At 25.0% G+C, this 22138-nt stretch overlaps 3 protein-coding genes across 3 annotated transcripts; 2 read left to right on the top strand and 1 right to left on the bottom strand.

Moving 5' to 3' along the window:
• The first annotated feature begins 1362 nt into the window (after window positions 1–1362).
• LOC145933954 (queuosine 5'-phosphate N-glycosylase/hydrolase-like) lies at window positions 1363–13496 on the top strand. The gene is made up of 10 exons (XM_083034034.1): window positions 1363–1868; window positions 5742–5904; window positions 6394–6507; window positions 6985–7179; window positions 7529–7617; window positions 9539–9766; window positions 10714–10876; window positions 11480–11593; window positions 12157–12360; window positions 13113–13496. Exons 1-10 carry the CDS (start codon window positions 1764–1766, stop codon window positions 13361–13363), a joined length of 1626 nt encoding a protein of 541 aa, XP_082890160.1. The 5' UTR covers window positions 1363–1763; the 3' UTR covers window positions 13364–13496.
• On the bottom strand, window positions 2385–4632 carry LOC145933725 (uncharacterized). Its single transcript, XM_083033705.1, has 4 exons — window positions 4149–4632; window positions 3142–3489; window positions 2860–2996; window positions 2385–2404 (listed from the first exon to the last, which is right to left on the bottom strand). Exons 1-4 carry the CDS (start codon window positions 4589–4591, stop codon window positions 2385–2387), a joined length of 948 nt encoding a protein of 315 aa, XP_082889831.1. The 5' UTR covers window positions 4592–4632.
• Window positions 13497–14872: 1376 nt separating the features above from the next.
• Window positions 14873–21193, top strand: LOC145934339 (queuosine 5'-phosphate N-glycosylase/hydrolase-like). The gene is made up of 5 exons (XM_083034700.1): window positions 14873–15205; window positions 15929–16153; window positions 18813–19002; window positions 19342–19455; window positions 20940–21193. Exons 1-5 carry the CDS (start codon window positions 15089–15091, stop codon window positions 21191–21193), a joined length of 900 nt encoding a protein of 299 aa, XP_082890826.1. The 5' UTR covers window positions 14873–15088.
• The last annotated feature ends 945 nt before the right edge of the window (window positions 21194–22138 follow it).

Below are 22138 nucleotides of genomic sequence, written 5' to 3'. Positions count from 1 at the left end.
AATTATTTCCCTCGATAATTAAATTTTTCTTATGTGTATATATAAATATCTAATTGAAAAGATTTATTTACATAAACTAATAAATTATTTTTAATAGCTTATTTAAATAATATATCTAATAAATGTTCTACACATAAAGAAGTATAATAAAAATCTTTGCTATTTATTAATGACTATTTAGAATATAATAAACATCTTTATAAACTGATTTGAATAGCAAGACAAAGTGTATCTACATTATCTAAAATCTTGTGTTTAAAAGTCGAACAGTTCTCCAAGATTGTGTTTGAAAATCTATCAGATAAAATAGCGTTTAATTGATTAAAAACAAAGAAATTGTTGCTATTCTACTCCGTGATAGATTTTCGAACGCGATCTCGAAGAATTTTGTTCTAGCAGTTCTAATATCATGGATAAAAAACTTTAGGCTTAAAATTAGGAAAAATATGGAATGAAATAAAAAATTTATAAAAGATATAACTACAAAGAAACATTTATATTATCTTAAGAATATATATAAAAAAAAAAATAAAAAAAAAGGAAAAGATTTATGCATTTTAGTTGTACTTTCTATTAGAGAAGTCGGGATTTTTTTTTAAACCTAAATGCAGTTGGCAACCGTGGATTTTAAAGGTAAATTATAGTGCGCACAGTAAGGTACTCGCGATGACGATTAACGAATTTTCAAATATAAACATAGACTTTTTTGTTTATTTTCATTATCGCAATCATGAAACTGTCGTTGAGCTAATCGCAAGATAATCATAGTTCATAGTTAATAATTTGAAACAGAAAAAACGTAACATAATGGAAAACATATCGGTAGGTGTCATCGCTAGTATTGCGGAAAACGTATCTATATACACAGAAAATTTAAAAAATCTAGCATCGGAGGTGAGTTTACTTATTCCCTCTTTGAAAAATTTCAGGACGACTCGTAATATTTTAATAATTGCTCGCAAATCTTGAGATCAAAATTTAATTTGCTTAAATTGGACACATGTTTCGAAAATGGATTTTAATATGTCATGATATAAGATGTAATTACGCGTATCGATAAATTAAAAAAGAAGGCATAAGAGATAGAAATCATATACATATTTAATAGATTTTTATCTTGTATGGATGATATTCACGGAGGAAAAACTAATGATACAATCAGTAATTTTTTAAATAAAGAAAAAGAGAAAAAAATATCAAATAAAGAAAAAAAGGCATTTTAAAATTTGAAATTAATTTTGTCAAAAATACAAAGAGCGTACAAAAACAAAATTTTATACTACATTTTATCTTGTCTTTTCCCACATATATATAATTTTTACATTCTCTATAATATTATTATTTATTATATAGCATTGCAACAGCTACTGCGTATTGAGATATTTATTATATATTGAGATATTTATTTATTATATAGTATTGCAACAGAGCTACTGCGTATTGAGATGCATATTTAATATTCAGATTTTTACTCGTCTATACGATTTGACCTCAAATATTTTAATATAAATCTAGCAACTTATAATTTTTATTTCATTTTATTTTATTTCATTAGTTAGAAAATTTAAATGAGTTCTTTGTTTCTGTTGCAAAAAAAATCAGTAAGATATTGCAATTGATTTGCGTAGGTAAAAAGTTATATAATACAAAATTATCAGAATGAAAATTTGGATGAAATTAAGAATTTGACGCGATTTACATCTGATTTTTATCCGGATTTGTTCGATCCCAGGGCGGCGGATTGGTTATTTGTATTGAACACTATGAATTTTGCACTGTGGAATTCAAAAGGTACCAAACAATGGACAGTTAACCAACTAACTGGATATCAAGCACTGTGTGTTGCTATTAAAAAGGCGATTATTGAAGTAAGTAACAATAATTATTTACACAATAATTATATTGACACACATTTGTAGATATCAATATTTTCTCATTATATCAATGTTACATTCTGGGCTAATGTAATATATAATTTAATTTATAATATAATTTAAATATGTTGTTTATTAGTTTTTATGAAATGGATATTTGTTTCTAAACATTATATTAACGACGCATAAAATATTTATTCTATCTCCGTTGGCACGATTTTTGTTTATGTTACATAATTGACGTTCTTCGACTTTTTCTCCAGCTAAGAATTCTATCCGTGTATATTATTTTACCTTGTTACGATTTGTGCGTGCAATATATTCAAGCTTTTGCATTGCATTTTGATATTTATTATTATTTGCATTTTCCTGTTATTTGAAATAATTTTTATTAAAATTTGAAGCGTTGAAAAAAATTAAGAATATTGATTTTATCTTGTATTTTTTTTGTTTTATAAAGTGTGACGAGAAATTTATTGAATTTTGAGTTATTTCTTAGTTTGTTTTCTTTTACGTTCTGCGATACATAACTAGGAAAACATTCAATAGAAAATATGTTTGCACTTATTTAAAGTGTTTTATTTATTATATATTTGCGCGTTTTTTACCTTATTGCTCTCAAAATATTTTTTACAGCAAATACGTTCTTTTCCATCTGCTGAGTACTTTTTAATATAGCAGTTTGTAAACAACTTTGCATTATCCAAAAGTCCTGCACAAAATTATATATTGTAAAATTAAAATTTATAAGTATAGAAAACTATATCTTATTTTACTTTATAGAGAGAGAGATTTTTACTAGATGATATAATCTGTCATTACAATAAATAAATCATTCGCGATATGACATTGATTTCAAAATTTTTGATCTATTAAATAAATATGTATAATAATTTTTATATATATAAACACTATGAATAATTCTATTATTAAAAATTTAACACACTATTTTTGAAATATTTTTCTCTTATTTTGTTAGTCTTACTTTGCATTCTTGCAGTTTCTTGATTAATTTTATCATTATAATTCTGTATAAATTTCTGTCGACGAATATCTATACATTGTAATAATATTTTCTGTCTTTCAATATCCTTTTCTTGAAAATACTGTTTTTTTTCCCATCTGTGAAAAATTTATAGAGCTTTCTTTCTACTAGGTTTATATTCTACTTAAGCCAAAAACATTAGATCATGTTGCGAATATTTTGACGGATATGTTTTTATAATTTTTTTATTTATTTAATATTGTATCAAATAGTTTATATTACCTTTCTTCTATGATTTTCTGTTTTTGTTGTTTAATGTCTATTAGTCGCATATTTTCAGCTTTCTTTCGCCCCTTGTCTTTCTTTTTCCAATCTACCAAAACATTGATCACTTTTTGTCGGGCAATTTCCGCCGCAATTTTGCATTTTTGCCGGATCTGTTCGGCCCGCTTTTTACGCTTAATGTTTATCATTCTTTGTTCTTCTTGCCTAATGAACTTTAACAGCTGCAATCTTCGCATCGTTTTATGCGCTCTCTCTTTTTGCTTCCGGATTTTTAATTCTTTTTCTAACAGTTGTTGTTGTACGAGGTGCTTCCTACCGTTGGCCAACTTCTCTCTTTCTCTTAATCTGACATTTTCATAAAATATTTATCTATAAACATGTTCATGTACTAAATTCAAGTAGAAATAATGTAAAAATATTGATAATTAATTATAAAAAGAAAAAGAAAAATAGACTCACCATACATCTTGCATATTCTAATGTAAACAAAGACTATAAATATTGCAAAAATTTTAAGATATTTTTCTGACAGTCTTTAATTATAATTTAGAATCGATTTGTTAGAAAAATACAATAGATGTATATATATATATATATATGTATAGAGATCATCTTTTGCAACATTTTATTTTTTGCATCCTACATGTATATCTTTGTAATTAAGTCTCAAATGAAAATTCTAAACAAATTTTACTTGATGTTAACTGAAAAATATAGTTTTAGCATCTATTTAACTCCTTAGTACTTCATACGAAGCTTTTCTTATTTTCAATTGCCTATAAGTTGAAAATTAATGATGTTTTGCGATATTTGCATTAAAAAAATCGATTCTAAATTAATCAAATCTAATTTTTAAAAGAATGAAATTTATCTATAAATTATCCGATGGTTGTAAAACATTCAGTATAGATTAAAAATTTACTTTTTTCTGTTGAAAAAATTAATTTTTGAAATTAGGGAAATGATATTCTCCTTTAGCTGCATAATAATTATGAAATATATACCTTTTCGCTTCCTTGTGTGCTTGATCCTCGGCGAAACGAAGGGCTCTCCTCTCAACAAATAAACGATTTCTTTTTTTCAGCTCTCTTTTGATACGGTCAGCGTGTACTTTTTTCAGATATTTTCTGTAATTGTTATAATCGCGCAACGAACATTTCACGTCCATATCGATTGTGATAAGACCGGCTTTTAATAGACACTTCAAGTTAGCTGGTCTAGAGAAAAAATCGTGTAGATGCTTATCATGCAAGGGTTCGTAGGAGAATTCGCTTTCATGGCAATAAGGATCACTCAGATCGAATTTTATCCTTGGTCCATCCATCTCCCATAGACTCCTTCCTACCTTACGTCGCGTAAAATTATAAGCATCTTTGGGTCCAGGTATCATAGGTATTTTATGTTCTAGAGGCATCATCTTCCATTTTGGTAGACCGAACTCGAGCATGGCACTCTTTGGCTTGGGAATTGTCTCGGCTAACCGGTCTAAGTTTCTATTTCAATAAATAATTTTATAAATAATTTGCAATATAAACCTATCATTATATATATATATATATATATATATATATATATATATATATAAATCTATACAGAAATCAATAATTCATATAATTTTTTTTAATTTTATGCGATTAGATTTTTATCTTTTATTTTAAATTCTTAAAATTCGCTTTGCATTGATGTGCAAATTAAAGTATTAACATAATGCACTAACGTAATATTATGTAAATTTTTTATTAAATTGTAAACTTGAAGTGGTATATTAACACATAGGTTTTTATCTGTTTTTTTTTATGTAGCAGAATAATTTGATAATTTTCACTTTTTTTAAAATTAATTTAAAATATTGCAAACATGAAAAACATTTGGTATATATATTCGGTACATATAGTTAATTATATAGGTTAATCTTGTGCATTGCATTCAATACACGAAATACTTACGTAATTCCTCTAATTCTAATCATTATACGCGTTAATTTTTTGTACGAAATGAAATATTTACGTTATAAATTTAAAATATATTAATCCTGTTTTCTTACAGCAATATTTATAATGGTGTCAATTATATAACTATTGAACGTTGCACACGCATGTAAAATTTTGATGATTTTCTTTCATTTGTTTTAGAAATAAAATATTAGACAAACATTTCATTGCAGATTTAATTTTTTGGCAGATTTTTAAATTTTTTGTAACGTTTCGTAATGTAGGATATATTTATGAAACTTATATTTATTCTTAAACTGTTTTTTTCTCGTCAAATATAATTTGCATCACGTATTTAATAACTCTGACAAGTTCCCTCAATTTTAAGATTTAAACTTTTTAATATACATACATATATATTAAATTAATATTTTAATTATATTTATTAAAAGAATCGTGAATTAGAATAATCAACTACTATCTGTAATAATGTGTAATATATATAGACGATAGGTATAAAGATAATTTTCCTAATGAATTCAATATCCATAGTTTTGTTACATATTACATAATGAATTTTTTTAAATATAATTTTTTAATTTAAATATGTCTATATCTCTTTGGTACAACATTAATAATATATATAATATATAACATTTGCGATAGGAAGAAACGCCAATATGGAACCCAAAATATTACACACAGTTAGAGCAAGACAAGCTCGAAAACATTTTCAAAAGTGACGATGGAGAAACTAACATTCCACTTATACATGAAAGACTTACAATTTTGCATCAAATTGGAAACATTTTGTTAGAGAAATATGAAGGTATAAAAGTTATCACAACAGAATTCTACACATACAAATAAAAAGATCTTTTCAAATATACGATTATTTTTGTTTATTCGTTCTAAGATAATTTATTCAGAATTATTCTGTTTTTTGGAAGATAGAAAAAAAAGATTCTTCACTAAAAAAAAAAGATAATAAATGTATCACATTCAATTTACATTAAACATAACGCTTATAAAAAAATATTCTTTATTACTATTATAATATTTTCTTATCAGTCTCGAAATAAAACATCGCGCAAGGTTGGAAAAAATTAATAAAAATAAATCTCCTTACATACGGAGGAATAGATATTGCCAATAAAAAGATATACACTTTTTGCTGCAAATTTTATCTATTCTGTAATATGAAATCCATATTAGATATACTAAATAAATTAGTAGTTTTTTTATTAATATAATGTAAAGACATTCTCTTAAAAAAAAAAAGGCGATTGACAGTTATTGATAAGATGTTATGTTGTAGGTAGCTTCATGAAATGTATCGAATTGTGTGAACACGATCCATCGAAATTGTTGACAAGAATTATAACTGATTTCGAATCATATGAAGATAAACCAATATATGAAGATCAGAAAAGTAATTATTGCAAGATAATAATTATTTAATATAATATATACATGTGCATGTGTACAGGTTTGTGTTGAGCACTGGGTGTCTGTGTGTATACATAGATTATAAAAGTTATAAATTCAAGCAGTATTGTATAAGATCGTATTATAAGTTTATGTATGTCTTTGAAGAATCGTGTTGAAGTTTGTGAAAAGATTTTTATGACAATTTATTCAGAGATTTGGTACTTTTGAAGTATCAACGAAAATTCTATATTATATATTACAAGACTCAATATAAATGTGAAATTTTTAAAGTATAAATAGAGTAAATGTCTAACAAAAAATCTTCTGTGTAGACATAACGAGTGTGCACATGTTTATTATTTTCCATTTAACGAATACTATTACAGATATAATTTAATCTCTACAATTAATTGATTTAACTACTGCATTGTGTTTGATAAATATTACTATAATGCTACTTTATTGAACTTTATTTCAGTTAATTTATATACCAAGGCTCGAACATTAGTAAGTGATATATGGTTTTATTTTAAAGAACATGAGTTCAGTCTTAATTATGATTCAAGTTGGATGAAGTCTACAATGTTTGTCGATTATCGTGTCTCTCAAGTTCTTTTTCATTTTAAAGTTCTTAATTATGATGAAGAATTATTAACCAGATTAGAAAGAAATGGTAAGATGCCCAATATTAGATTATTTTTTACAAACGACAAATTCTTTTTTTTCGGAATCCTGAATTTACGAACTATGTATTCAATGTATAAAAATTGTTTTTTCAATAAACCCAGTGCTTAAAATGCTATAATAAATACAATTAAGTATTCAATTAAAAATTGGATTATATTTTTACATTATTATTATTATTATTAATGGATTTTATACAGTTGTAAGCTATCTTCTTAATTGGCATGCTATATTTTTACATACCGCATAACAAAAATTTCCAAATATTCTTTGCTTTGATTAACTACTATGTAGAGGATTTACTGTGTCATAGAATAAAATACTGTATTTTCCTTCAGACGAACTCGAGTATGGAAGCAAAGAGGAAATAGAAATACGTTGTTGCTCAATGTTCTCAGTGGAAATGCTGATCGAGGAAATGCAGAAGGTATGTCACAATTTCATAGAGCATATTCAAAAGGACATTAATTATAGCATCATAATCGATAATTTCTTATCGGATTATCGACAAGTACACGATCAGTTACTAATGGAGACACAACCACTTCCAAATATTAAGTGTGTGTACTACTAGAATTCCTTTACATTGCTATAAATTCCTGAGCAATTTTCGGATCAAAGAATTATAAAAAGGACAGTAAATATTTGTAATAACGTTTATTGTAATAACGTATTGTTTTAGAGCAATTTTCTTTTCGACTTTTTTTCTTATAGCATAATATTTGTTTATTACTATTTAAAAGAACATGGTATAATTGATTTTAATTTCACACACACACAGGCACATATTGATTGAGAAATTACTTTTCTAATATATAAATAAATTCTTTTAACATCGTGTTAAAAATCAATTTATTAATATAGAAAGAAAGAGATATTTTATCTCATGATATAATAAAACATTTTTTAAAATTATTTTTCAAAATATAATTAGAGCTTCATGATAAAGAGTACGACTAAGCATACATTACTTATCACGTATTATTTTACTTACGATGTATAGTAGAGTAAATATCGGATTTGTGCTATAAAATTTGTAATCGAGTTCTATTGTTCTCAAGTGTATTAAAAATGATTTTTAATTACAAGTTCTTATTTTTATTATGTATATTCTCTTGTAAAGTTCCCATTTTGGTAATATAGATCCCAAAATTCATGTGACAAGGACAACGTTTTCTTTCTTTTATAATTATCTTAACATTTATTTATTTAAATATAGACATATTTAAAAAAAAAATTATTTTATAAAATTTTCTCAAAATCGTCAATTATACTTTTGAAAAATCTATATTCTTTAATAAATATTGAATGCATATTTATTTTATTTTAGTACAAGAGTGTATCTAAAGCGTAATTCAAAAGAAAAACTAAATAAATTTTTCATGACTGTAATTATCTACATTTAACATGAAATAGTTACATTTATAAATGTTAGAAAATAAAGAGTATATAGATGGCAAATAGATAAAAGTTAAAAATAGCGTGTAACAGCGTAACTACAATAGATTTTGAAAGTGAGTCATAAATAGAGCACATTAAAACGTATTTTTATACATAAACAAATGCTTATGTTTATGTTCTTATAAATGTCGAGTTTGTCTTATTTTGCTGACCTGACAATCTCTGAGTAAGGTGAGTGTCATAAAAGTCATGATTAGAGATAGTCAACAGTTTGAAACGATCGGCGAAATATAACGGAACGTCATGGCTGAGGATAATAACAGTGACTATGATGTAAAAGAATCATTGGAGGCGGCGAAATTTATTTTTGAAAAAGCGCAAGATGTCTATATCAATCAAGAAGGCATCAAGACAATGACATCGCACGTGCGTTTTCTTAATTTTATTTTGAGATCTTATTTCGAGGAGATAAAGCGTAGTTATTGGGAAGAATAAACTAGAGATATATTTAATAAATTTTGTTTTGTATAGATTTTGCGCGGATATATATATATATATATATATATAATACACATAAAAAAATTTTTAATAAAAAATTATACCTAACAAAAAGGAAGAACATCAATTTCCAAGTTTTTAAATTAATTTTTCAAAAAATATAACATATACAGAATTTTATACTAAACTTTCGACTTATTTTCTGATATGTAATTTTTATATGTTACTTATACAATCATTAACAATATTTTTCGTATATATATATATAATATTTATAGCAAATATTCGCAGTTCGCAAATATTGCAAAGATATTTGATAAATTATTTCATTGTCGCGAATACTATGCGATATTTGAAAATTATCATTGTGTGAATAAAATTTATTTTTTTAGAATTTTTCTTTTGCAATAAAAATACTATTAAATAGATATTTTGATTGATTTACATAGGTGATGAAGTATTTGATGGATAATGTTACAAACATATATAAGCTCACAAACTGTTGTCGACGCCACCAAACATATCCGGATGAAAATGACTCGAGAGCAATAGATTGGCTGTTTGTGTTGCAAACATTGAATTTTGCACTCTGGAATCGAAAAAATAGTAAACAATGGGCAGTTGATGGTACAAAGGGATATCTCGGATTATGCATTGCTATTAAAAGAGCCATTGATGTGAGTACAGGCTTATTTCTGTAGAGTGATATAATTAGCATAATTATCAATTTTTATATCGTTGCATCAATGTTATTATAAAATATTCTAAAATACTGTTAGCACAACTTAATTTTATATCATTCTTTATTAGTTTAGACGAAATATCTACTAAAGTTTGTTCTTTAGCATTGATATTTTCAAATGGCATATTAATTTTTTTTGTTTTTGCTATCAAAGTTTTGGTTTGTTCTTAACTTGTTTATTTGTGCTAGTTTGTTTTTTCTATCTGTCCTCTGCGTGTAAAAATATTTGATTGTGTCAATCAGGGCATTATTTAAAAACATAAAATACTCATATGATTTCTAAAATTTTTGTTATAACATGTATTTACGTACATAATAATTTACATAATAATTTTAGAATACATTAGAACATATATTTATATGTAGACTTCTTAGAGAGAACGACACGTCATGATTAACAAATTACGATTATCGGAATACTGCGCATAATTTTATCTGTTTATTTAAATAAAATATTAAAATAATATCTTGTTTTATATTACTATTTTTAAATGATTAATATTTCTAAATATCTTATAATGCTTGTAATATAGAAGCAGAAAACATTTGTAGAAATTTTTGTATTTAACAATTTTTTTGTTTCGATCTTTTAAAAAATAATTTTAATTTTTTAATTGACGATTATAATATTTACATTAATTTTATACTGTTTTTCGTAAATTGAAATAATCAACAAATAGTTGCAGTAGTACAAATTATTTTTTTTTTTTATAATAATAATTTTATAATAAGTGTAACGTAAAATATTGTAATTCTTTGTAGAAGTAATTCGTAAAATCTTATATATTACATATTACACCATTCGAAATGTATTTCAACGCGCTTATGTTCTATATTCATTTAATTCTAATTTTGCAACATATTATGTAATGCTTGTAATAGGAAGGAAAACCTATATGGGATCCTAATTATTACACAAAAATGACACAAAATGATTTGGAGTACATTTTACGAGGTGACGATGACGAAACTAGCATTCCACTTATAGAGGACAGATTTACGATTTTACGTAAAGTTGGAGAAGTTTTGGTGGATGAATATGACGGTATAAATTATAACAATAAAATTATATACGCGTAACAAATAATAAATATTTTCTTTAGAGTTTATAAATACATTCTTTAAGACGATGTATGTCTATATAAATCGCTCAAAACTAATTTGTTTCTCTTGTTTTTTGGAGTAAAACAGAAAAACTTTTTTTTACAAAAATAGGATTAAGTATAGATGTATCATACTTACAGAGGTATCACAGTATCTTATAATTTATAATTTATTTTTTATATTTATAAAAACGATACATATAAATATTATTAAAACAATATATTATATTATTAATAACTAATAAATATTATTAATAAATAAAACATATAAAAATAGCAACATTTTTCGTCGTTAGAAATAGATATTATCAGTCCAAAAAAACGGAAAAAGCAGTTTTATTTTATATACATATATAACTAAATTAATTTATTTTAAATTATGTATGTGATCAATTTGTTTCAAGTTTTTGCTCTATTGCTGAATGTATTAGATAAATTAACGGTTTTCAATCAATAACCGTTCAAGAACAATATAAAATAAACATATAATCCATTTTTCGATAATAGGCAATTGACGGGAATTATAAAATTGCATTATGTTATAGGTACTTTTGTAGAATGTGTTAAAGCAGCCGAATATGATGCAAATAAATTAATAAAATTGCTTTTCGATAAATTTGAATCGTACCGAGACGAAGCAGTATTTGAAGGTTCAAAAGGTAATTATTGTTAATGTCATTTACAGAAGTTCGAGAATTGTACGTGAGGCGATATAATAACAAATCATTAAAAATAATATGTTAATACATTTAGATTTTTAAATAATACATTAATTTATAAGTTGATATGTGCATTTTGAGAGAACTTTTTACTATAATATTTATGATTTTTAGACGTAACTAAATTTTTAAAAATTTAATTTAATTGTAAACATCAGTAAAACATGTTTTTTATGTTATGCATATTTATTATTCTATTTATAATTCTACATAAGAGCGTGAAATTTATAAAATATAATTGTTTGTAGACTATTTGATGAACATTTATCAAATAATTTATACGTTATACAATTACGTTATACAATTATATATATATATATATATATATATATATATATATATATAATTGTTATCTTTATAATTAACTAGTTTAAGTAATTTAGCGCATTTTGTATATTATTATAAATTTAGTAATATTATATACTTTTTTATTATATATACTTTATTATATACTTTTTTATTAAGTTTTCTTTTATTAAATTATTTTTTAAATTATTTTTTAGTTCGTCTTCATAACAAGGCTATGTCATTAATAATCGACATATGGTATTATTATAAGGAACATAAATTTAACGATTCTAAATTTCAACTAAATACACAAAATATGATGTCTACGATGTTCATTGATTATCGTACTCCCCAAACTCTCCTTCATTTCAAAGCTCTTCGCTATAGTGACATGCTTGTGACCAGATTCGAAAATAGTGGTAAGATACTTAACATTAAGTTATTTACGAATGACGAATCTGTCATTTTTTTAATAGATTTTTAATTCTAGGAACTATTTATCATTTAATAATTAAAAAGTGAAACGTTTCTTCGACAAATACAAAGTACGAATTTCCATAATAAACATATAATGAATCATAATTTAATAAATAATAATAAACTTATATTATATTTTAAAAGATTAATAATTTTCTTTGTCAAAAGTTATGTATTTGTATTACAATACATTTATTTATTCAACATTGATAAAATGCAGTGTCTTAAAGGTGTCTATTTTCAAAGTAGTTATCTTCTATTTATTTCTCATTTATAGATTTTCTGATCGGTTATTTTTTACAACCGGAGCGTGCTTTTTAGAGAAATAATCTCATAAATCTTTCCGTTCTAGACAAAAATAAGACAAGAATGAGATCGATAGAAATAGAGCGGCATTTTATAAAGTCTCAGCAGCTATTTTGGATTTTGTTATCAAATAAAACTTAAAATTTATTAACTGAAAAAATAAAATGAATCTAAAAATCGATAGTTTATAATCATGAGATTATGTTATTAGATTATAATGGCTTCCAAATTTATTATATTAATTACGTTCAATCATTATGTATTTTATATATACATAAAAGTTTGCGTTTAAAGAACGTTTTTTATTTTAATTAATTTCTTTCTGATATAGAGGATTCGCTATGTTTTCAGTGAAAAGTTTCGTAGCCAAACGCTTTTTTTTTTGCAGATGTACCACTTAAGCATGGAAGCAGGGAAGAACTGGAGATACGCAGTTGCTCACTCCTCGCTGTCCAAAGAATATGTAAAGAAGTACGAAAAGAGAGCAAACGTTACATAAAAAAAATGCCTGTTGTAAAGACAAGAGGGTTTAATGTGCCGATTTTGATTGATAATTACATGTTGGGACTTCTAGCTTATTCTCATGAAGAATTAATGAAACGACAACCATTCCATTATATTAGAAGTGTATACTATTAAAACACTATTATTATCGTAAATTTGCAACTAGCTGTTCAAAGTATAGCAATTTATAATAATATTATATGCATATATTATTATGAAGTGCGATAGTACGACATACTCTTTTTTAATATAAAGTAATATTTTTTCATAATTGATGACACAATAAATTCTGATTTTCGATTGAGATTGATTATTTAATACAAAAATATTTTCTTAAACGTTGATATAAATAGGATTGTATTGGAAATATACATATATTCGGTAATGTATATTGATATTTATTTCGAAAAATGATAATGTGTATTACTCTGATATATCACAAAATGGAAAAGATCCAAGTAATCTATTTTGACAAATTTATATATAGGTATGTGTATTAGAAATATAGTATATGAAATATTCTCGGTAAGTCTTTAATTAATTTTCTCTACTTTGAGCACTTGTGACGACAAACATCGAAAATGTATTACTTTCACAAAATTTCCACGAATTTTTTGTTTTGTAAGACTGATTATATTTAATTACAAGCTCTTTTATTTTTATTTTGCTTGTCAAATTTTTTTATTTTTGTTCCAACAATCCAAATTCATCAATTTAAATGAGTGAGAAAGTGACCTTTCCCCACAATTTATTTATTTAATTATAATAGAGGTATTTTTTTCTCATTTAATGTTAATAATATATAAAACCTTTACAACATCTTAAGTTGCATTGTCTCTTGCAATTGGCAATGTGCAGGATTAACGTTTTCGATTTTCCTTGATAGTATGGCATCATTTATTATTAAATTTGATTACTAATTTTGTTTATAAATTTTTTGTGGTTTATAAAAAGAGTGAAGTACATTATTTAATATTATTATATACACATATAATAATATATAAATTTCTCATCTAAATAAACTTTCTAAATTTAATAAAATATATTGAATTATATAAAATATTTCGCTGATTCATAAAAGACAGTAAATTTTTTTTATCAAAACATTATTTAACAATTTTATAAATAATATCAAATTTGTACATGTGTATATATGTGTGTGTTTTGGTTTTATGAATTGCATTTTTTAATATACGTATATATTTAAAATAAATAATGTTAGCAAATATGTGACATAAATCTAGATAGGAAATATGAATAAACTGGATTTTTGTTTCGAGATAAATTTTGACTCAAAACTAATTTTTAAACGTACATACAATAGATGTCTTTTGGAACTTTATTTTGAGAATAAGACAAATCTATACTATTATAGACTGATATTTGTGGACGTAACATCTCAACGGTAATAGAATAAAATTTTTTGCAGTTTTTCTTTTTTGCAAATATTGAATGCATATTTATTTTATCTTAATATAAGATAAGTTATCATAGCGTAGTAGAATAAACAAAAACAAAAATAAATAAATAGGTTTGTTTTTTTATAATTGTTGTTACCTTATCTACATTTAACACGAAACAGTTACATTGAAACAATTAGACAAGAATTAAAGCAATGTAATTGGAAAAGAGAAGCATAACAGAACCTCATTAGTGCAGATTTAAAAAGTGAGTTAAAAATAATACACATTAACGTATTTTTATAAATAAATAAATGCTTATGTTTACATGTCTTTATGTATGCGATCAGTTTATCTTCTTTCTCTTACATGGCAATCTAAGTAAGGTGAGTGTCATAAATATTATGGTCAATGTTACAGTCAACAGTTTGAAACAATCGGCGAAATATAATGTAATATCATGGCTTGTAGCAGTGACTATGATGTGAAAGAATCATTGGTGGCGGCGAAATTTATCGCTAAAAGAGCTCAAAACGTACATATTAACAAAGAAAGCATCAAGACTACGGCGTACTACGTAAGTTACTTTAACTTCTAACTGTTTAAAAAATTTGGAAACATTGGCGATATGTTCACACGATTTATTCATTTCATTTGAAATTTCGGAAAGAATATTAAAAAATTTTGTTAGATTAGGTGCGCAATATTTCGACAGAAAATTTAACTCATTTTAAAATCTTATTTTGAGGAAATAAATCGTAATTGTAAGAAAGAATAAAATATTGGAATACATGTATTTAACAAATTTTATTTTGTATACATTTTCGGGTCTAATATACATAAAAAAAGGGATTGTAAATATAAAATTATATCGAGCAAGGAAAAAGGAAGAATTTTGATTTCCACAAATTTCTAAATTAATTTTTTAATTAACTTAACATACACAGAAACAATAATTTTTAAAAATTTCGATTTATTTTCTGATATGTAATTTTTACATTTACTTATACAATTAATAATAGCATGTTATTCTTAGTATAGATATGTAGCATTTAGCCAATATTTTTGTATTATTCACGGTTTGCAAGTTTTGCAATGACATTTGACAAGTTATGTTAAAATTAATAATATCAAAATTAAGATAAGGCTCGTGTATAATTGTTTCAAGTTATGTTATTTTATTCGTCGTAAGCATTATGTGATATTATTGTTGTATAAATAAAATTAACTTCATTGCTTTAGAATTTCTTTTTTACGATAAAAATACCATTAAAATAGATATATTTTGATTGATTCACAGGTGATAGAGTTTTTGAAGAATAATATCGATAACTATGCAGTCAATAATAAATTCAAAGTTCCATTAACATATCCAAAAAAAAAAGACGTGAGAGTGGTGGACTGGCTGTTTGTGTTGCATACATTGAATTTTTCACTCTGGAATCGAAATGGTACTAAGCAATGGACAGTTAATGGTGCAAAAGGATATGTCGGATTATGCAATGCTATTAAAAGAGCCATTGATGTGAGTACAGTGCTTATTTCTTAGGGTGATAATTAATATAATTATCATTAATATGATATATTTTTATATCATTGCAATCAATGTTATTACAATCTAAAATACTCTATATTAGCACAATTTAATTTTATATCATTGATTCTTTATTAATTTTGACGAAACATCATTAAAATTTGTTTTTAAAATTGATATATTTTTAAATGGCATATTAAATTTCTTTGTTTTTGTGTGTGCTAGCAAAGTTTTCGTCAGTTTCTAGTAGTTCTTAACCTGTTTATTTCTGATAATATTTTCTATTCGTCCTTTACATGTTTTAATTTGTCGAAAAATATTTGATTAGGTAAGTTAGTGTGTATAATTTGAAAAACAACATATTTATTTAATTTTCTATATTTTTTTATTACATTGTGTATTTACGCGCATAGCCTCAAAATACATTATTTACATCGTAATTTTAAAATATAATAGAACATATATTTCTATAGAGTTTTTGTAGAGAGAAGGACACATATAATTCATTATGATGAATAAATTATAATTATCGGAATGGTGTGCACATGTGTGCAAATTGTATCATGTTTACATTTTTATTTGTTTAAAGTTTAAACTATAGAACAACACAAGTGCGCGTTACGCGCGCGACATTCTTCTATTTTATTATATTAAACAGAATCCTCTCTTCTCTCTAAAAAAGGGCATATTAGATCGATTCTCGAAAGTCTCGAAGTATTGTTACCCTTTTTCCGCAATGCTAATTGACTGTCTCAATTGGCGTTGTGCGTTATACTCATATAGTATCGAGAGGCTGTCATAGCGAGGATTAGCACTTTGACAGTTTGTCCAAAATAAAATAAAATAAAATAATATGTTATAATACTTTAAATTGTTATAATACTGTAAATTAATATTTTTGACAGTTATCAGCTGATTTTCAAAAAATATTAATCACGGATGAAGTATTATAACATATTATATTACTTACAAAATATTATTATTTTAATTATAATAATATGTTGTAAATAATATAATATGTTATAATATATATGTACTTATAATACATACTTGATCCGCGATTAATATTTTTTAACAGAAATCGACTGATAACTGTTAAAAATATTAATCGAATTTAAAGTATTCAAACATATTATTTAAAACATATTTAAAATATATTATTATTTTATTTAATTTTATTTTGGACAAACTATCAAACTGGTAATCCTTGCGATGACAACTTCTTGATGCTATGAATATAACGCACAATGCAAATCGAGGCAGCTAATCAACATCGTCAAAAAGAGGCAACAATACTTGCGAGAATCGACTTAACATGCTTTTTTTAGAAAGAGACTAGAACAACACAAGCGCGATTCCTCGATTTTATGTTAAAAAGAATGATATAGAAATCAGCTGATAACTGTCAAAAAATATTAATCAAGTTTAAAGTACTAGTAACATTTTATTTAAAATATATTATTATTTTAATTTATATAACATAATATTATTTAAAAATTTAATTAGCAAATTAACGGTTTAATCAGCTGATGTATGTCAAAAAATATTAATAAAGCGTTAATTTGCTAATTAAATTTTAATATAATAATATGTTAAAAATATTAAAATAGTAATATGTTGTAAATAATACGTTATAATACTTTATTCTCGATTAATATTTTTTGACAGAAGTCAGCTGATAACTGTCAAAAATATTAACCGAGTTTAGAGTAGCTAATTTCTATCAAAAAATATTAATAAATCTTTTCGTCAATAAAATCGTAATTAGTCTCGATGTTGTGATTATCTTGATTATCAAAAGATTCTTGTAGAAAATTCCATTTTTTTTGTTTGCACTTTCTGTTAAAGATTTAAATACTATATTTTTATGCATTGCATAATTAATAAATCTATTTTTTTATGTGTTGATTGCAATGCATGCATAAAAATATGTGACTTAATTAAGCAATGCATAAAAATTCATCAAAGAACAAAAAAAATAGAATTTTCTACAAGAATCTTTCGATCAAAATATCTGCGCTTCTATTAGATTCACGCATCTATACACACCCACCACGCTGTACGTCTCGCTCAAGACTGACCGCAAACTCTGAGCAGCGATATCGCCAAACACAGACTATACGTCCACCACGCTGCGCGTATCGCGCGAGACTGACGATCGACGATCAGTCTCGCAATCGCAATATCTCGAAAATCAGTCTCGCGCGAGACGCGCAGGCGTAGTAGACATGTAGGCTGCGCTTGGCGATACCGCTGCTCAGAATCTTGCGGTCAGTCTTGCGCGAGACGTGCAGCGTGATGGATGTGTACATACAGACGCACAAATCTAATAGAAGTGCAGATATTTTGATCGAAAGATTCTTGTAGAAAATTCTATTTTTTTTGTTCTCTGTTAAAGTTAAAGTTAAAAAATAATGAATTTTTATGCATTGCATAATAAGATGGATTTTTGGATCGTTTTAAAATATTAAAAGTTGACATTATGTCACCGCGGACCCTATCGCGGCGCATTCTTATATTATGTACATTAAATAAAAAAATTTGTACGCTGGTGTCTGCTTGATACCAAAATATTCTACAAACAATGTACTAAATACAAATATTCATTTGATTCTAATTTTGCAACATATATACTGTACAATGTTTATAGGAAGGAAAGCCTATGTATGATTCTAATTTTTACTCAAAAATAACACAAAGTGAATTGGAGCACATTTTACGAGGTGATAATGAAGAAACTAGCATTCCATTTATAGAGGAAAGATTTACTGTTTTACGTGAAGTTGGAGAAGTTTTGTTAGATAAATATGACGGTATAAATTATGACAAATTGTATACGCGTGACAAATAATAAATATTTGCTTTACAGTTTATAAATATTTTCTTTAAAACGATGTACATCTATATAAATAGATATCATCAGTCCAAAAAAACGAAAAAAGCAGTTTTGTATATATATATATATATATATATATATATATATATATATAACTAAATTGATTTATTTTAAATTATGTATGTGCGATCAATATGTTTCAAGTTTTTTTTATTGTTAAATGTATTAGATAAATTAACGGTTTTAGATCAGTAATTGTTCAAGAACAATATAAAATAAACATATAATCTATCTTTCGATAATAGGCAATTGGCGGGAATTATAAAATCGCATTATGTTATAGGTACTTTTGTAGAATGTCTTAAAGCAGCCGAATATGATGCAGATAATTTAGTAAAATTGCTTTTCGATAAATTTAAGTCGTACCGAGACGAAGCAATATTTGAAGGTTCAAAGGGTAATTATTGTTAATGTCATTTACAGAAGTTTGAGAATTGTACATGCAGCGATATTATTAAATAATAACAAATCATTAAAAATAATATGTTAATACATTTAAATCTTTAAATAATACATTAATTTATAAGTTTATATGTGCATTTCGAGAGAACCTTTTTATTATAATATTTATGATAAAAATAATTAAATTTTTAAAAATTAAATTTAATTATGAACATCAGTAAAAATTGTCTTTTATGTTATGTGCATATTTATTATTCTATTTATAATTCTATATAAGAGCGCGAAATTTATAAAATATAATTGTTTGTAGACTATTTCATGAACATATATAGCAATTAATGAACGCTATACAATTATAATTGTAATCATTATAATTAACTATAGTTTAAGGTTTAAGTAATTTAGCGCGTTTTGTATATTATTATAAATTTAGTAATATTATACATTTTTATTAAATTCTCTTTTAAATTATTTTTTTAGTTCGTTTTCATAACAAGGCTAAGTCATTAATAATCGACATATGGATTTACTCTAAGGATGTTTTTATATTTAACCTAGACGAAAAGAGGATGCTGTCTACAATGTTCATTAATTATCGTGCTCCCCAAGTTCTTTTTTATTTCAGAGCTATTCATTATAGTGACGTGCTGATGACCAGATTCCAAAATAACAGTAAAATATTTTTATATTAAATTATTTATTACGAAATCTGTCACATTTTTTATGCCAGATTTTTTAACTCTAAGAACTATTTATTATTTGATAATTAAAAGCGAAACGATAAGCACAATGTGTGATATATCATGTGATAAATAGTATAGTAATAGTAATAAACTTAATTAGATTAATTAATATAATTAACTATATATATAATTTTAAATAATAGTAATAAACTTATATTTTAAAAGATTAATAATTTTCTTTGTTAAAAATTATATATATTACAATATATTTATTTATTCAACATTAAAAATATGCAATGTTTAAAGGTGTCTATCTTCAAAGTGGTTATCTCCTATATTTCTCATTTATAGATTTTCTGATCGGTCGGTTTTTATAATCGAAGCGCGAACTTGTGTTTTTTGCAGGAATAATTTCTTTCCGTTCTAAATAAGAATGAGACTGAGATCGATAAAATTAGAGCGGCATTTTATAAAGTTAGATGTTTTGCATTTTGTTATCAGATAAGTCTTAAAAATTTGTTAACAGGAAAAATAAAAAAAAGTCACGAATTTAAAGTGCATTTAAAAATCGATATTGTAATTATATATATATAGAGATAATGTCATTAGATTCTATAATGTTTTTCAAATTTTTTATTGTATTATATTAATTACGTTCAATCACATTATATTTTACATATTGCATAAGAGTTTGCGTTTAAAGAACATTTTCCATTTTAATTAATTTCGTTCTAACATAGAAGATTTGCCACATTTCCAGCGAATCATAGCAAAACGCTCTGCATTTTTCTCGTAGATGAACCGCTTTTGCATGGAAGCAGGGAAGAACTGGAAATACGCGGTTGCTCACTCGTTGCTGCTCGAAAAGTATGTAAGGAAATACAAGAGATGAGCAAACGTTATGCGAAAATAATGCCTGTTCTAAAGACAAGGGCGTTTGATGTGCCGATTCTGGTTAATAATTACATATTAGGAATTATAGCCAATTTTCATGATGAATATTTGGAGTATGAAGAACCATTCCATTATATTAAAACTCTATATTATTAAAATACTATTATATTAACGTTAATTTGCGACCAATTGCTCTAAGTATAGCAATTTGTATTAATATTGTACTTTATTATGAAGTACTAAATGCACTTTATTTTCCTATAATAATGTAATATTTTTTCTTCATAATTGATGACACAATCAATTGAGGCCATGGAAAAAAGGCACATACGCCAAAACGATGTTTCGAAAAAATCGACTTCAAAGTTTTCATTAGAATATTACTTAATGAAAAATAATGCGATTGAAATTTTTTTAAAGGTGTAACATATCCTTCAAACGTTCTGAAAACAGATGTCATGATTTGAAGATGATATTAGTTTTTTTATAAGTTTTAAAAAATTGATTTATGTCTTTTTTCCATAAATAGGGTAAAATCGTAAAAAAGTGGTTTCTTTTTTAATTAAATATAATTAAATTTTTTAAATATAATTTTATTTAATTAAATATAATTATTCAGTTTATAACTTATATATATATATATATATATATAGCAAAAATTAATTAGTGTATTGCATTGAAATCCTTGTTTATTTTTTAATTGATAATATATAATGCTTGAAAAGGAAAAAACGCCTATATTATTAGTTATTGTCATACCTGAATTTGTGTTTATACATATATCAGAGCTTTTTTTATTATTCTATTTTTTAATGCTATAGGAAAGAAAACCTTTATGGAATCCTAAATATTACACAAGAATAACACGAAATGAGTTAGAGCATACCAGCGTACAAACATTTTGATCAAATATATGTAAAATGAATCCGCGCCGTATGGGGTCCGCGGTTTAAAAATTTTAATTTTCAATTGTTTAAAGCGAGCCAAAAATTAGTCTTTCACATATTTTAACATTACATTGACTGTACATTATGATGGTACCATCAGCATACCAGCGTACAAACTTTTTGGTATAATATACGTAATATAATTGTGCGCCGT

Source organism: Prenolepis imparis, unplaced genomic scaffold, assembly GCF_030444845.1.
Source record: "Prenolepis imparis isolate NDT839.2.m4 unplaced genomic scaffold, iyPreImpa1.0 SCAF_3, whole genome shotgun sequence".
Taxonomy (NCBI): domain Eukaryota; kingdom Metazoa; phylum Arthropoda; class Insecta; order Hymenoptera; family Formicidae; genus Prenolepis; species Prenolepis imparis.
This window is presented reverse-complemented; position numbering and strand designations above follow the sequence as displayed.

What these genes read in the sequence shown, in the direction of transcription:
- LOC145934339 (XM_083034700.1), top strand. Translation starts at nt 15,089, where the DNA reads ATGGCTTGTAGCAGTGACTATGATGTGAAAGAATCATTGGTGGCGGCG. An exon ending in TCAAGACTACGGCGTACTAC is followed by an intron (nt 15,206 to 15,928) that starts GTAAGTTACTTT and finishes ATTGATTCACAG; the next exon opens with GTGATAGAGTTTTTGAAGAA. An exon ending in CTATTAAAAGAGCCATTGAT is followed by an intron (nt 16,154 to 18,812) that starts GTGAGTACAGTG and finishes CAATGTTTATAG; the next exon opens with GAAGGAAAGCCTATGTATGA.
- LOC145933725 (XM_083033705.1), bottom strand. Translation starts at nt 4,591, where the DNA reads ATGCTCGAGTTCGGTCTACCAAAATGGAAGATGATGCCTCTAGAACAT. An exon ending in GCACACAAGGAAGCGAAAAG is followed by an intron (nt 3,490 to 4,148) that starts GTATATATTTCA and finishes TGAAAATGTCAG; the next exon opens with ATTAAGAGAAAGAGAGAAGT. An exon ending in CAGAAAATCATAGAAGAAAG is followed by an intron (nt 2,997 to 3,141) that starts GTAATATAAACT and finishes AATTTTTCACAG; the next exon opens with ATGGGAAAAAAAACAGTATT.
- LOC145933954 (XM_083034034.1), top strand. Translation starts at nt 1,764, where the DNA reads ATGAATTTTGCACTGTGGAATTCAAAAGGTACCAAACAATGGACAGTT. An exon ending in TGATCGAGGAAATGCAGAAG is followed by an intron (nt 7,618 to 9,538) that starts GTATGTCACAAT and finishes TGATTTACATAG; the next exon opens with GTGATGAAGTATTTGATGGA. An exon ending in GACCAGATTCGAAAATAGTG is followed by an intron (nt 12,361 to 13,112) that starts GTAAGATACTTA and finishes TTTTTTTTGCAG; the next exon opens with ATGTACCACTTAAGCATGGA.